This window comes from Spinacia oleracea, chromosome 3 (genome assembly GCF_020520425.1).
Source record: "Spinacia oleracea cultivar Varoflay chromosome 3, BTI_SOV_V1, whole genome shotgun sequence".
Lineage (NCBI taxonomy): Eukaryota > Viridiplantae > Streptophyta > Magnoliopsida > Caryophyllales > Amaranthaceae > Spinacia > Spinacia oleracea.
This window is the reverse complement of record NC_079489.1, coordinates 6,616,236-6,629,672: the sequence shown is the minus strand read 5'-3', so window position 1 is coordinate 6,629,672 and position 13,437 is coordinate 6,616,236. Positions and strand designations below refer to the sequence as shown.

At 32.7% G+C, this 13,437-nt stretch overlaps 1 protein-coding gene across 1 annotated transcript; it reads left to right on the top strand.

Annotated features, from left to right (window-relative positions):
* Positions 1-1,453: 1,453 nt before the first annotated feature.
* Positions 1,454-3,489, top strand: LOC130470642 (uncharacterized). The gene is made up of 2 exons (XM_056841147.1): positions 1,454-2,345; positions 2,539-3,489. Exons 1-2 carry the CDS (start codon positions 1,535-1,537, stop codon positions 3,309-3,311), a joined length of 1,584 nt encoding a protein of 527 aa, XP_056697125.1. The 5' UTR covers positions 1,454-1,534; the 3' UTR covers positions 3,312-3,489.
* Positions 3,490-13,437: the final 9,948 nt, after the last annotated feature.

Here is a 13,437-nt window from a genome sequence, read left to right as displayed (position 1 = left end):
TACAAATTTATGGCGAACTCTAGGAAAATAAAGTTAAAGCTCTATTTGCTCGTAATTGATAATATGTGATTATATATACGTTTACAAGAGGTTTCATTGATATTTTAACATTCCACGTGCAATTTTAAGCTCTCCGAAATTGTTATTGTAGTATTACACATGAAACATTAACAACGTGCTTAGGTTGAAAATGGATGGGGGGCATCTCATAGAAAAACAAAGACAAAAAGAATGGTGAAATAGACATTACACTATTGATAAGAATAAGACAAAAGAAAAACAAAGAAGGAAATTAGGGGTATGTAGGTAATTGCACTATTGGATGAATAGTAATAGAAGTTCAAGGCTTTATAAGTGTTAGGATATTGATAGTAATTAATAATAACATATTAATTCATATTTATGTAACATTGATAATTATTATCGTGAATTAGTAAATAATCCCAAACTATTTTAATATAATAATATTAATATGATTGATTTAATATGACAACGCAAATAATCAAAATATTACACATTATGTTTAAGACCATATTGGAACTTATACGACCTTATTAGAAATTATAGGACCTTATTGGAACTTATAGGACATTGTTGGAACTTATAAGACCTCATTAGAACTTATTGGAACTTATCTGAACTTATAGGATCTGAAAATAAGGTCTAAGTTGAAGATAACAATGCCTTAATTTGAAAGTAAAATAACCTCCTAGACTCCTAGTGAACATTAGACTATCAGTTTCACCTACTATCTTTTCAATTCCAGCTACTTTATTGTTTTAACTCTATTTCTATTACTTTAGAATTGTCAAACAAAGGGGTTGTTTGGTAACTGGCATTTTGCTTGCTTTTTTTTTTATTGGCCAAATAATACATGTTTAGTAAATGACTTTTTTCTTGGCTAAAAGCCCACTTTTCCGCCAAAACTCAAAAGCTAGTAAGAGTTTTTTTTGACAAGTAGTAAGTGTAGCTTTTTACATTGGTTATTGGATTTTCATTTTGGTAATTACATTTTATGAAACCACTAGTAGCCATAACCAAGGCCAGCTAAGGAGTTCAAGACTGTATAATCGTTGCTTTTTGCAACACAAAGTATCACCCCATTCACTCTTAACATATTTTATATGTAGTTGATTGTCTTGATACCCGTAATTATATGATAATCAACTTCATTGTTACATAATCATCAATCCAGTTGAGTAATTATTATTCTCAAAATGTCAGCTTTTGCTATATATGTCAACCTAAAGAAATGGCCCTTTTCTTCCTTCAAATAAAAGTGATTCCAATTTGTAAAATGGAGAAGGCAAAACTATGACTAGCTTAACAATCAAAGGTGCTTCAAGTAATTAAATAATTAACGTTTGACCCGACATCTTAGGATTATACTAATCATAATTCAATTGCCAAAACATCTATAAAAGCACTTGTATGTTTATTCCTGAAAATCACTCATCCAATCTTCTCATCAAGCATACACACTACAACAATAATACTTAGTTTCCTAAGGAGTAGCGAGTTTTTGCAACGGAAAATGGCTCAACCCAAGATGTTTTATCTTGGGTGCATAATTTTGTTGTTGGCCATCGTGGTTGAGGCAGCAAGTACTCCTCCAGGAATTGCTAAAAATCCTGCAAGAGCCTCATGTAAGAAAAAAGAGTACAAGATGTGCTACAACTTAGAACATGTTTGTCCTAAATTTTGTCCTGATAGTTGTGAGGTTGAATGTGCTTCTTGTAAGCCTATTTGTTCTTCTACTTCTTCTAGTGAACATCATTCACCATCTTCGTCCTCCTCCTCATCATCAGCGGCATCCTCTGCTGCATCATCAGCGGCATCCTCTGCTGCATCATCAGCAGCATCCTCTGCATCATCATCCGCAGCATCATCTGCCACATCATCTGCTTCATCATCAGCATCTGCAGCAGCAGCTGCTGCTGCCGCCGCCGCCGCCGCTGCAGCATCATCAGCCTCCTCTGGTTCCTCATCATCATCTGCAGGAGGCCCGGGATCATCGTCTCATAATTCATCAACATCACACTATTACCCACCATCGTCAACACCATCCCCTAAGCCATCAACCCCACCTCCCTCATCACCCACTCCTAAACCACCAACACCTTCTCCTTCTACCCCAACACCGCCATCATCGCCACCACCTTCTACCTCTACTCCCACTACTCCCGCCACACCTTCTTCTCCTCCTAACTCTAATGTTGGCTCTAGAAATAGGGCTAGATGCAGGAACAAGAACTACGGACAATGTTATAATCAAGAGCATGTATGCCCAGCTAACTGTCCTACTTCATGTCAAGTTGATTGCAACACTTGCAAACCCGTTTGCAGTAAGTCTTATATTACTTTTATGAATATATATTTCCATTACATATACTAGAAAATAATGCATGCTAGCTACTTTTGTTTCAATGTTCAAATTTTTTAAAAATGTTTTCTTCTTTATTGCGATTGTACTTTGTTAATTCAATGTTCAAATTAATTAAACGCGGTCATTAACTCTATGTTTATTGTCCACGTTAGATTGTGACTATCCGGGAGCAGTGTGTCAAGACCCTCGCTTCATCGGTGGAGATGGCATCACCTTCTACTTCCATGGAAAGAAGGATAAGGAATTTTGCCTAGTGACCGACCCAAACCTTCACATCAACGCACACTTCATAGGAAAAAGGAACGAAAACATGGGACGTGACTTCACTTGGGTTGAGTCCATTGGAATCCTTTTCGACAACCATCGTCTCTTCTTTGGTGCCAGGAAGACATCCAAATGGGATGACGCCAACGACCGTCTCTCCTTGGCTTTTGACGGAGAGCCCATATTCCTAGACGAAACAATAGGTTCTCAATGGTCATCAACCTCCACGCCAGAAGTCACCATAACAAGGACGAGTGAAACCAACAACATTGTTGTTGAAATCCAAGGCAAACTCAAGATCACAACTAAAGTAGTACCCATTACCGACGAAGATTCTAAGGTACACAATTATGGCATAACCGATGAGGATCGTTTTGCTCATCTCGACCTCGGGTTCAAATTTTACTCATTGACCGGAAAGGTTGATGGTGTATTGGGAAAAACTTATAGAGATGATTACGTGAGTCGAGTAAACATGAGAGTATCCATGCCGGTAATGGGAGGAGAGAGAGAGTATGCAACTAGCAGCATTTTCGCCACTGATTGTTTGGCTTCACGGTTTGCCGGTGCACAAGAAGAGACTTTAATGGAGACCATGGAACTTGCTAACATGAACTGTGCTAGTGGCATGAATGGACGTGGTGTTGTTTGCAAGAGATAACTCGACATAATTTCAAGGTCATCGTCAGGGCATTTTTTTTAATTTAAAGATTTATTTATCCATTAATAAAATATATTTACAAAGCTGAATATGTATCGTAAAGATATATTATTCAGCCTATTTATTGTATGGTTGTGCCTTAAGAATTGTTTGTAATAAAAATTATCAAATTGTAAGATGACTTCAAAGAAATACTACATTTGTTTCCGAAAGTTCAGTACGCCTTGGGATGTGTCATGTGTATCCAAATTATGAAAAGTTTGACCGTGAATTCTTACAATATACATCATAACGTTATCATGTAAAATCTTGTTATTAGTCTCGGTATATATTTTTATAATATCATCTTTTTATAATTTTTCACATAGGAAATTGGATATACTAGTGATTAAATATTACATTGGATCTGTGTATATAGTAAATGAACTTTATGAAACGGGGTAGTATATAACATACTTGTTTAATTTCAAGGTTTTGTTCGATGGTTATATGTCGTGATTTGTGAGTATTATTTGTGGAAATTATGATTTGTTTCAAGCGAACAGGTCAACCGCTGTGAGTATTGTGTATTACGTAGTACGGAGTACCTCTGAATTTTAGGGTAACGTATACGTGAGTGTTCATGTATATATAGGTTTTTTTTTGGACAATAATTGAGTTGATGGATTATAGTGAAATTTATTCTTCGATAAGGCGGGATTGCACTCCCTCTGTTTTTTTTTTTTACTTGCATCACTTGGATCAGCACGTTTGCCAATAAATCATTTAATCATTAAATATCGCTATTTTTCTATTTGTAAAATTTATAAAAAGTTGATATTATCAAAATATGTATGGTAACTAATCCAACAACACTTTACATAGTACCATTTTATTATTATATACTGATAACAATTTCAAACTAAACTTAGGATATATGAATAGTGATAAAGTCAAAACGATACAAGTATGAAAAACGGGAGGAGCATCATCATAGGGCTACAAAATAACGTAAGACGGTAAGACCTTCTATTGGTGGAGGAGGGGGATTGATTCGTGGCCAGTCAGGGGAGTTTCTCGTGGCTTATGCGCTGAATTGTGGTAGTTGTACTACGAGGATTACGGATGGCTTGGCAAGGGGAATACAAGAAAGTCCAATTATCGAAGGACTCTAAGGTAGTAGTACGATTGCTAGCAGGGGTGTCAATTCTATATCTGACCCAGTGAACCCGATGGATTTGTCCGACCGTTTAGAATCCCAACCGTTTAGAACCCGCGAGCTAAGATCCGAAATCCGATCCGGTCAGATTATATTCAACCCGAATTCGACCTAACCCGTTAATATTGATCCGATTAAGATCCAAATCCGATAACAGACCGATCCGTCACAATCAGAATCTGTTTAATCCGAACCGAAGCGATCCGAAACCCGTTTATGATCCGATCCGATTGAACCCGAATCCGTTCCAACCCGAGGAAAATCCGTTTAATCCGAACCGTTTCAACCCATGACCCGTTTAATCCGAACCAATTTCGATACGAACCCGTTTAACCCAAACCGTTCACAACCCTTAAGAGAACATTAATTATGTCTCACTACCAATTAAGCGTATGACTATTAGTTATACGATGTACTTGTACTTCATTCTCCCTTTATATACTCTGCTCAAATGAAACTTGTAATTGATGTAGATTTAAGGCGTAAAGAACTTTCAGGAGCGGATGTAGTATTAAACTAAGTTTTATACTATATACTCAATAACTTATATTATTGATCTTAAATTCTTATCTTTTAAAAGTTAGTTATCGTTTTCGTGTCCTAATTAAGTCATCGTTATTATAATTATATAATTTGGAACCAAATGGACCCGACCAGGCTAAATCCGTTTCAATCCGACCTGTGTTAGTCCGTTACCCGATTAATCCGATCCGATATGAATCCGAACCCATTATAGTCCGGCTAAACCCTTTAACAATCCGTCATGTTCCAATCCGATCTGACTCAACCCGGCTACAATCCGACCCGTTTACAATCCGATCAGATATGAACCCATGCATAAAAAATCCGACCCGATCCGATCCGTTAAGTTTTCAATCCGATCCGACCCGTTAGCCAAATTAATCTGTTCCAATCCAATCTGTTTCAACCCGAATCCGATGAGTCCGACCCAAACCCGATCCGTTGATCCGATTTGACACCCCTAATTGCTAGTCAACAAAATCAGCGCGTCTCCTGTGAGACCAGTCACACCATCAAATTGATGGTGTGACGAGCGCGAAACCAATAGCGTACCTCCCCTAAAACTATAAAAAAAGTAACAGATCTAAACTATAGAAGTAACATACCTAAACTAAAAAAGTACCTCCTCTAAAAAAAAAAAATAATAATAAAAAAAAAAAAAAAGAGTAACATACCTAAATTAAAAATGTACCTCCCCTAAAACTATTTCGTATAAAAAAAAGTAACATGTCTAAACTATAGAAATAACATACCTAAACTAAAAAAGTACCTCATCTAAAATTATAAAAAAAATTAACATGTCTAAACTATAGAAGTAACATACCTAAACTAAAAAAAAAATACCTCCTCTAAAATTATAAAAAAAAAAAAAAGTAACATGTCTAAACTATAGAAGTAACATACCTAAACTAAGAAGGTATCTCCCCTAAAACTACTCCGTATAAAAAAAAAGTAACATGTATAAACTATAGAAGTAACATACCTAAACTAAAAAAAGTGCTTCTCTAAAATTATTTTTAAAAAAAAAGTAACATGTCTAAACTATAGAACTAACATACCTAAACTAAGAAGGTATCTCCCCTAAAACTACTCCGTATAGAAAAAGTAACATGTATAAAATATAGAAGTAACATACCTAAACTAAAAAAAGTACCTCCTCTAAAATTATGAAAAAAAGTAACATGTCTAAACTATAGAAGTAACATACCTAAATTCACAAGTGTGAACTGGTCTCACCATCAGTTGATAGTGAAGACAGTCTCATATAAGAATTTGGGCAACAAAATACCACTGCACTGCCCGTAAGTTCATATTATTAGAAGGGCAAAGCTTAGGTTCTGTTCGACAAAATTAGCGTTAGCAGGTAGTTATAGTGGTTGAGTAGCGCCGTAGCGGGTAGTTACGTTGTTGGAGTAGCGGGTAAAGATCAATAGTTGCGGGTAACAGTTAGCTGTCCAAATAGCGGGTTACTATTATGAGTGTTTGGTAAAAGTAGCAGTTGTGATTGTAAAATAGAATAAAAGCTATATATATTGTTTAAAATTTTATTACTCACTCCGTCTCTTTTTATTCTTTACGTTTTCCTTTTTGGTGTCACAAAATGTACTTTACATTTCCTTTTAATTATCACATAAATGCTTTAATATTCTATCAAGTTTTGTGTCCAATGATTATTTAACCAATTAAATTCATTTGTTCATTTAATTTAGGCAAATTTGTCAAAAAGGACCTTTTATAACTCAAATTTTGCGAGAAATGACCTTATATAATTTTTTTGGCGAAAACACACCTTAAAGTATTTTTTTTGCGAGAAAGGACCTAAGGAAAGTTTTCGGCATAGACTGAGCTTTTCCGGCCATTAACTTGCACGTGAGCAGCACGTGTGGCTTACGTTGGCTAAAGACACTGATTTTTCCGACTCTTGAATTTTCAAACTTGATTTTATTTCGGGTTTTTTTTTCAACTTTAGGTTTTAAAACTTAGAATTTTGGAGGAAAATTGGGTGTGATTATCAAAATAAAGCCACACGTGTTTCTCACGTGCAAGTCAATGGCCGGAAAAGCCCAATCAATGCCGGAAATTTACTTTTTTGGTTGTTTTTCGCAAAAAAAATTTACATTAATGTGTGATTTCACAAAAAAAAAATTATATAAGGTCCTTTCTTGCAAAAAAAATTTACATTAAGGTGTTATTTCACAAAAAAAATTATATAAGGTCCTTTCTCGCAAAATTTGGGTTATAAAAGGTTCTTTTTAACAAATTTGCCTTTAATTTATCACATTTTTTCATTGGTACATTAAATTTTTCTGCTTGTTCCAATATCAGAATTTTGATAAAAGTGAAAATATTATAAATAAACGTAATCTCAATGCACACTAATTAGTCATTAAAACACGTGTAAAATACCAAACGTAAAGAACAAAAAGAGACGGAAGTAGTATAATTTTATCAAACGCTATTCGTTACCTTCAAACGCTACTATTTTTAACGTTTGACAAAAGCTACTCAACCGTTACCTCTACCGTTAACCACTATTTTATCAGCTATCACACCAAACATTTGCAAATTTTACAAGTAGCTTTTTGAATAGGTCAAAAAGCTACCCGCTCGAACATTACCGCCGAACACGCCTTTAGACGTAAGGGCGAGAAGTTAATTACCATTAGTCATTGTTACAGAAAGGCCTTATTTTGATGGGTTTGATTTTGTATTTTAGTTGTGCCTTGCCCCTCTTATTCACCCAAAAAATAAAAAGCTATGTAATTTAGTGATATTTGTGAGCTGTGAGATATTGCAATTTGTGGACTATGGACCGTAGTGTACATAGAGCATGGTGCACCAAAAGAACATATGTGTATAAGCAAAAGAATATGACACTACGACAAAAGAACATGCGATATAATATTTCACTTTTTTGTTATAAAAATAATACTAGTGTTCTTTTCTCGTAACAAGATGTTCTTTCAATTATATACTAGTGTTCTAAAGGTATGTTCACCATGATCCATCTTCTAAATTGCAGAGATATTGAGATGTATCTACGCAAAATCTACTCAACTATCGCAATTTTGACGGAAAAAAACCTTTACTTGATTGAATTTGTTATGCATTAGTTGATTTTGAATTCATTTTTAGATACTTAATTACTTCTTTTAATTAATTGATTTTACTACCAAGAAAAATAATCAAAACATCGAATAGGCCATCTATATTATTAAAGAAAAACGGTGAAGAATGAGGATTGAGCAAAATGTCATCCAAGCCATCTCATGCATTAGACATTATGGACCATTGATCTCGCCTGATAGAATTTCAACCGTTAGATTTCCCTAATAAATATCATAAAATTCACTAAAAACACATTATTTATGCTATTAAATCTTTCATTCAAAACTTAACATAACTACATTACTAAAAAAAATTGCTTAATTATAGTATTTATATTAATCTATTCTGTTCACCTTATTTTCACTTATTTCAGGAAAAATAAGTTCAGATAAGTTCAGTTAAGTTCAGATAAGTTCAGATAAGATAAGTTCATGAAAAATATGGGTTGATCAAGTACAACTTATAACTAAAATAAGTTTTGATAAGTTTTAATAAGTTCAGATAAGTTCAGATAAGTTCAGTTAAGTTCAGATAAGATAAGTTCAGAAAAAATAAGTGAAAATCAGGTGAATAGAACGCAGCCTAATTTCCTAATGAATCACTCAATATTAATGACAATTTTTTAATTCTCTATGATTTAATCTTTTAAATGCTACTCCCTCCGTCTCTTTTTGTTTTTTACCTTTTCCTTTATGGGTATTTCAAAATGTTCTTTACATTTCCTTTTATATTATCACATAAATGACTTAGTATTCTATCAAAATTTGTGTCCAATTATTATTTTAACCAATTAAATTCATTAGGTCATTAAATTTTTCCCATTTTCCAATATCAGAATTTTGATAAAAGTGAAAACATTATAAATAAACGTAATTTATCTTGTTTAAATAAAAAAAATTGAGGAATCTCGATGCAGATTAATTAATCGTTAAAACGCGTGAAAAATACCAAACGTAAAGAACAAAAAGAGACGAAGGGAGTACATCATTTTAAATGCTACATTATGCAAAGTAATTACCTAAAAACACTAGGTCTTTGACCATAATACATATTACAAAACACCCACCTACAAGAGATGGGTAGTTGTTTAACCTCAGTTTATAATGATTCAGATAATACATATTACAAAACAAAATAAAAAAAATAGGCCTTATAGATGAAAAGGTAATTGACTCTTCCCATGACTTCCCTTGATTGTTAAAATTGCCCTTTGAGATCCAATAACAATTTTGTTGTAGGAACATTGAAAAAAATATCAACAAACACACTACGGAGGTTATCCAGCCTAACAAATTCCAATGAGGATATCCATAATGCTACAATTTCTATTACTATTTAAACATGATGTTGAAATTAATTACCAGCTTGGTCTCTGGTTAAGTATAAAGACTTTGTATCAAACATGTACGTTTACAATACACGGTTGAATTTGATAGTTTTTTTTATCACAAAAATGTAGTAATCATTATATTTTATGCACAGTTAGACACATACATTTCGAAGTAATATTTAACTTAGTGTCTAATTAAGTCATTTTCTTAAACCATATATGCAGATAATGGAGAAATAAGACGAGATGAAACTTTTTACTTATTATTATTTCCAACAAGACGTCGGTAGATTTAGACATTCAGTCATTTTTATTACATTGATTTGTTGACCATCGTGATTTTTATTGAATATTACTTTACTGATTAGTTCTATATTACGGGTACTAAATATACTACAAGTCCGAATGTGATATTTAGATCATGTCCAATTTGATGTCTATAAGTAAACATTGTGATTTTTTATGTTGCTTTATCAACTTTATTCTTTTATATATATCCCGTGCGGCCGTGCATTAGCACGGATACATAGAAATATGACTTTTGTGAAAATGGTCTAGCACACCAATACAATCATACAATACCCATAAGATTATTTCAAGTTAGCTATGACAAAATAAAATTGAAAAAAAAAACACCAAGCTACATCTAAATGATATTTTCCCTTAAACATCTACCAACGTTTTTATTGTCTAACATCGTTTAAAATGATATCTATTATCTACCATCCATCTATATAATATACTAAAAGAGAGGAAATCAATGTGGTGATGACAAATGTCACTCATTGATTGGCTCTCTTTTTATATTATATAGATTAAACTTAAAAAAAAAAAAAAAAAAAAAACTAAGCAATATTTCACAGCCAAGTAATATAACGCAATTTATGCTAAAGTTCCAAAAATATAGGGGGCCGAATATATCCCACGAGGTGTGTATTTTTTTACCAAAAATTTAACTCATAAAGGGCCCATATAGATATCATATTGTTTAATAAAAATATAGAACCCATAAGTAATTAACGGATGCAGCCCATACAAAACACATGAGCAAAAATATACAACCCTAAACCCTAAAACAATGGAAACAAAAAATAAGCAAAATATTACATTCACATCGTAGTCAAACGTTAGAATAATAGGCATATTAAAATAAAGGCTAATATTCTATTTTACAACCCTATTATTCTATATTTTAGGCTATAATAATGGAAACAACCTAAAACAGAATATTAACAAGGCTGGAAATATATCACACTAGGTATAATGCTGTGAATTCTTTAGTAAAATCCTCGGCTCTTCAAAATTTTGTCAGCAAAGAATATTCTGGAGATGAAATTTATACGACATCTTTGCAACTTCTGCAACATATGTATGAAATATTAGATGATTATTATAACATATATTTACTGATAATTCACCTTCAAGCAAAAAAATACATTCCATGATAATAATATACAGAATATGCTACATTATCATAGCCCTATATAAATGACTCACATTTCCGGGTTAAATTATCAGTTTCTACACAACTATTATCAGTACTAACACTAAATATTATAGCATTCACTATGATAAAAGACATCATTCCCCTCAAAGAATCATGGAGGTTGAAGGTGAGTATTGTTAGGTTTTGGGAACAACCGGATTTCAAGGACCATACTGTAATCGGCACTCATGAATTTATTTTGGTGGATGAGAAGGTAAATAACTCAAAAATTCTAATTTTGATTGTTTTCTTATCGTTGTCGATTTTGTCTTTTTATGGTTTGTGTAAGTGATGATGAAAAATTGATCAAAAAATTCTTAGATGTGAATAGGGTGGCACAAGTAAGTATTGATCAAGTTTTCTCACTATTTAATTCTTAATAAGAATAAACTGTCAGATGAAAAATTTATGTTTATTTTTATCCCTTTGACAGGATATTGATGCGTAGGTCGAATCTACTAATAATTCGAATAAGACTTTATCCGAGAAAGAGAAGGTTATATATAAATCCCTAAAGTTTCACAATTTGATTTATATTATACTTAATATATAAAGTAACTTTATATTATCAAGTAATAGGTTTACTAATTGTACGTAGGACCCTACATCTGCTATATGCGATAATGAAGATTTTATTGAGGGCACTATCACACCCAAAAAAATGACCTCTTGAGGAACCTACAAGTGATGGGAACGATAGTGAAACAAGTTCGGCACAAAGATCTATGAATAGAAAGTAGGTTGTGATCAAGATGGAAAAGAAATAAGCAACGGAAATGAGGCTGGTCTATTTTTTTTCTTAAGTAATAGAGTATACGATAAAACGTGTGGTTTAAGACCTCTAAGGGTTATGGTGTTTTCAATCTAGAATAATTTTGGTTAAAATATTAGATTTATTATGACAGTAGTCTAATTAATATTTATATTATGGCACGTATTAATGTTTTAATGGTTAGTTAAAGAATGCTTGAATTTGTTTACAGTGAAGCTTTCTACTTAATTTACTTTGAATGTCATTTTTCACTATGTACTGTACGTTCGACTATCTGTCAGACATTAATTTATTAATTTATAAGTGATCATGTTTTATACTACATACTCCGTATTATATAACAGCAAGTTATCCCAACCAATGATATGACACCAGGGTGAATGCCAGGCTATTACCTTTTGTTTGCAACTTTAACCAATTGTCCATTGATTTCAAGAGTTGAATCATCCACAACTTTAATAGTTCCCCTAATAAGTCCATGTGTTGAGTCATACTCAAACATATACGCATGAGTATATGGGATGAAAAAAAAGAGGGCGGTAATCAACCACATGTATGATGAGAATGAGAGGAAAAAAAAATAGCAACCATATCATTATGATGAGAATGAAGAATAATTAACCACATCGTGAATAATTTAACAAGAATGCATTTGGTACGATGATAAAGAAAACTCCTTTATTTATCATCATTACATGGTATTCATATAATTTACTTTCCAGGAACATGTTTGAAGTATTAAATTATGCATTTCAAGATAACATGATCATGGGAAATCTGATGCTCCAGCTACCATGTTCACTAAATTGCTGCCTATTATTTTTTAGGATACATACAAACTGATACACATGAATAGGTACTACAGAGTACATAAAAGTTTACACATATACTTCGGTATTGCAAAAATAAACAAAGTTTGAGGTGTTTCAAAAAATAAGACCATAATCATAATTAACAATATAGGTATTTCAAAAAAGTAAAATACATGGAATATGCAGTTAGTTGGACCGTATAAACCCAAAATTCACACAAAATTCACGTCATTGAATTTTAATTTGGCAAATCCATCATGCGAATAAATAATTGTTTGGAAATTGGTTAAAAATAATTAACATGACTTAAACAATTTACAACAAATTTCAGAAAAATGGGCCGTTAAAACATTAGAATTTATATAAAGAAAGATTACTAAAGAAACGAATAATATACCAGAAAAGTAGTTTGGATGCATCTGCACCCGCCGATTGTTCTGATTACGTTACCCCAGTAATTTATTCAAAATTCAAAGATCCATATGCACTGAAGAAGATGAAGAGGAAGATGAATATTTTTGCTAATTTTTTTTTTTTTTTAATTGGGAATGGAAGAATGGAGAGCAACAAGAAGATGAAATGCAAATCTTGGAAAATTAAGATAAACAACAATTTCAATTAACAATTAACATATTGAAACTAACCAACTAATTCGTATTAAATAATTGATTTTATAAAAAATTACTTCACTGGTCTTCAATCAAATTGGGCTTGAACTGTTTTGTGTGAAGCCTGGAACACCGATCGTCATGTTTGCGTGCACATATCTTAAATATGAAATACGACGTAACTATTTCTGCCATTGTCGTTGATTTGAGCTACTTTCTCTCTCCTATTTTGGCATTGATTTGGGTCTAAGCTGAACATCGGTTGTTTTGTGAAGCTCGGATGATATGGA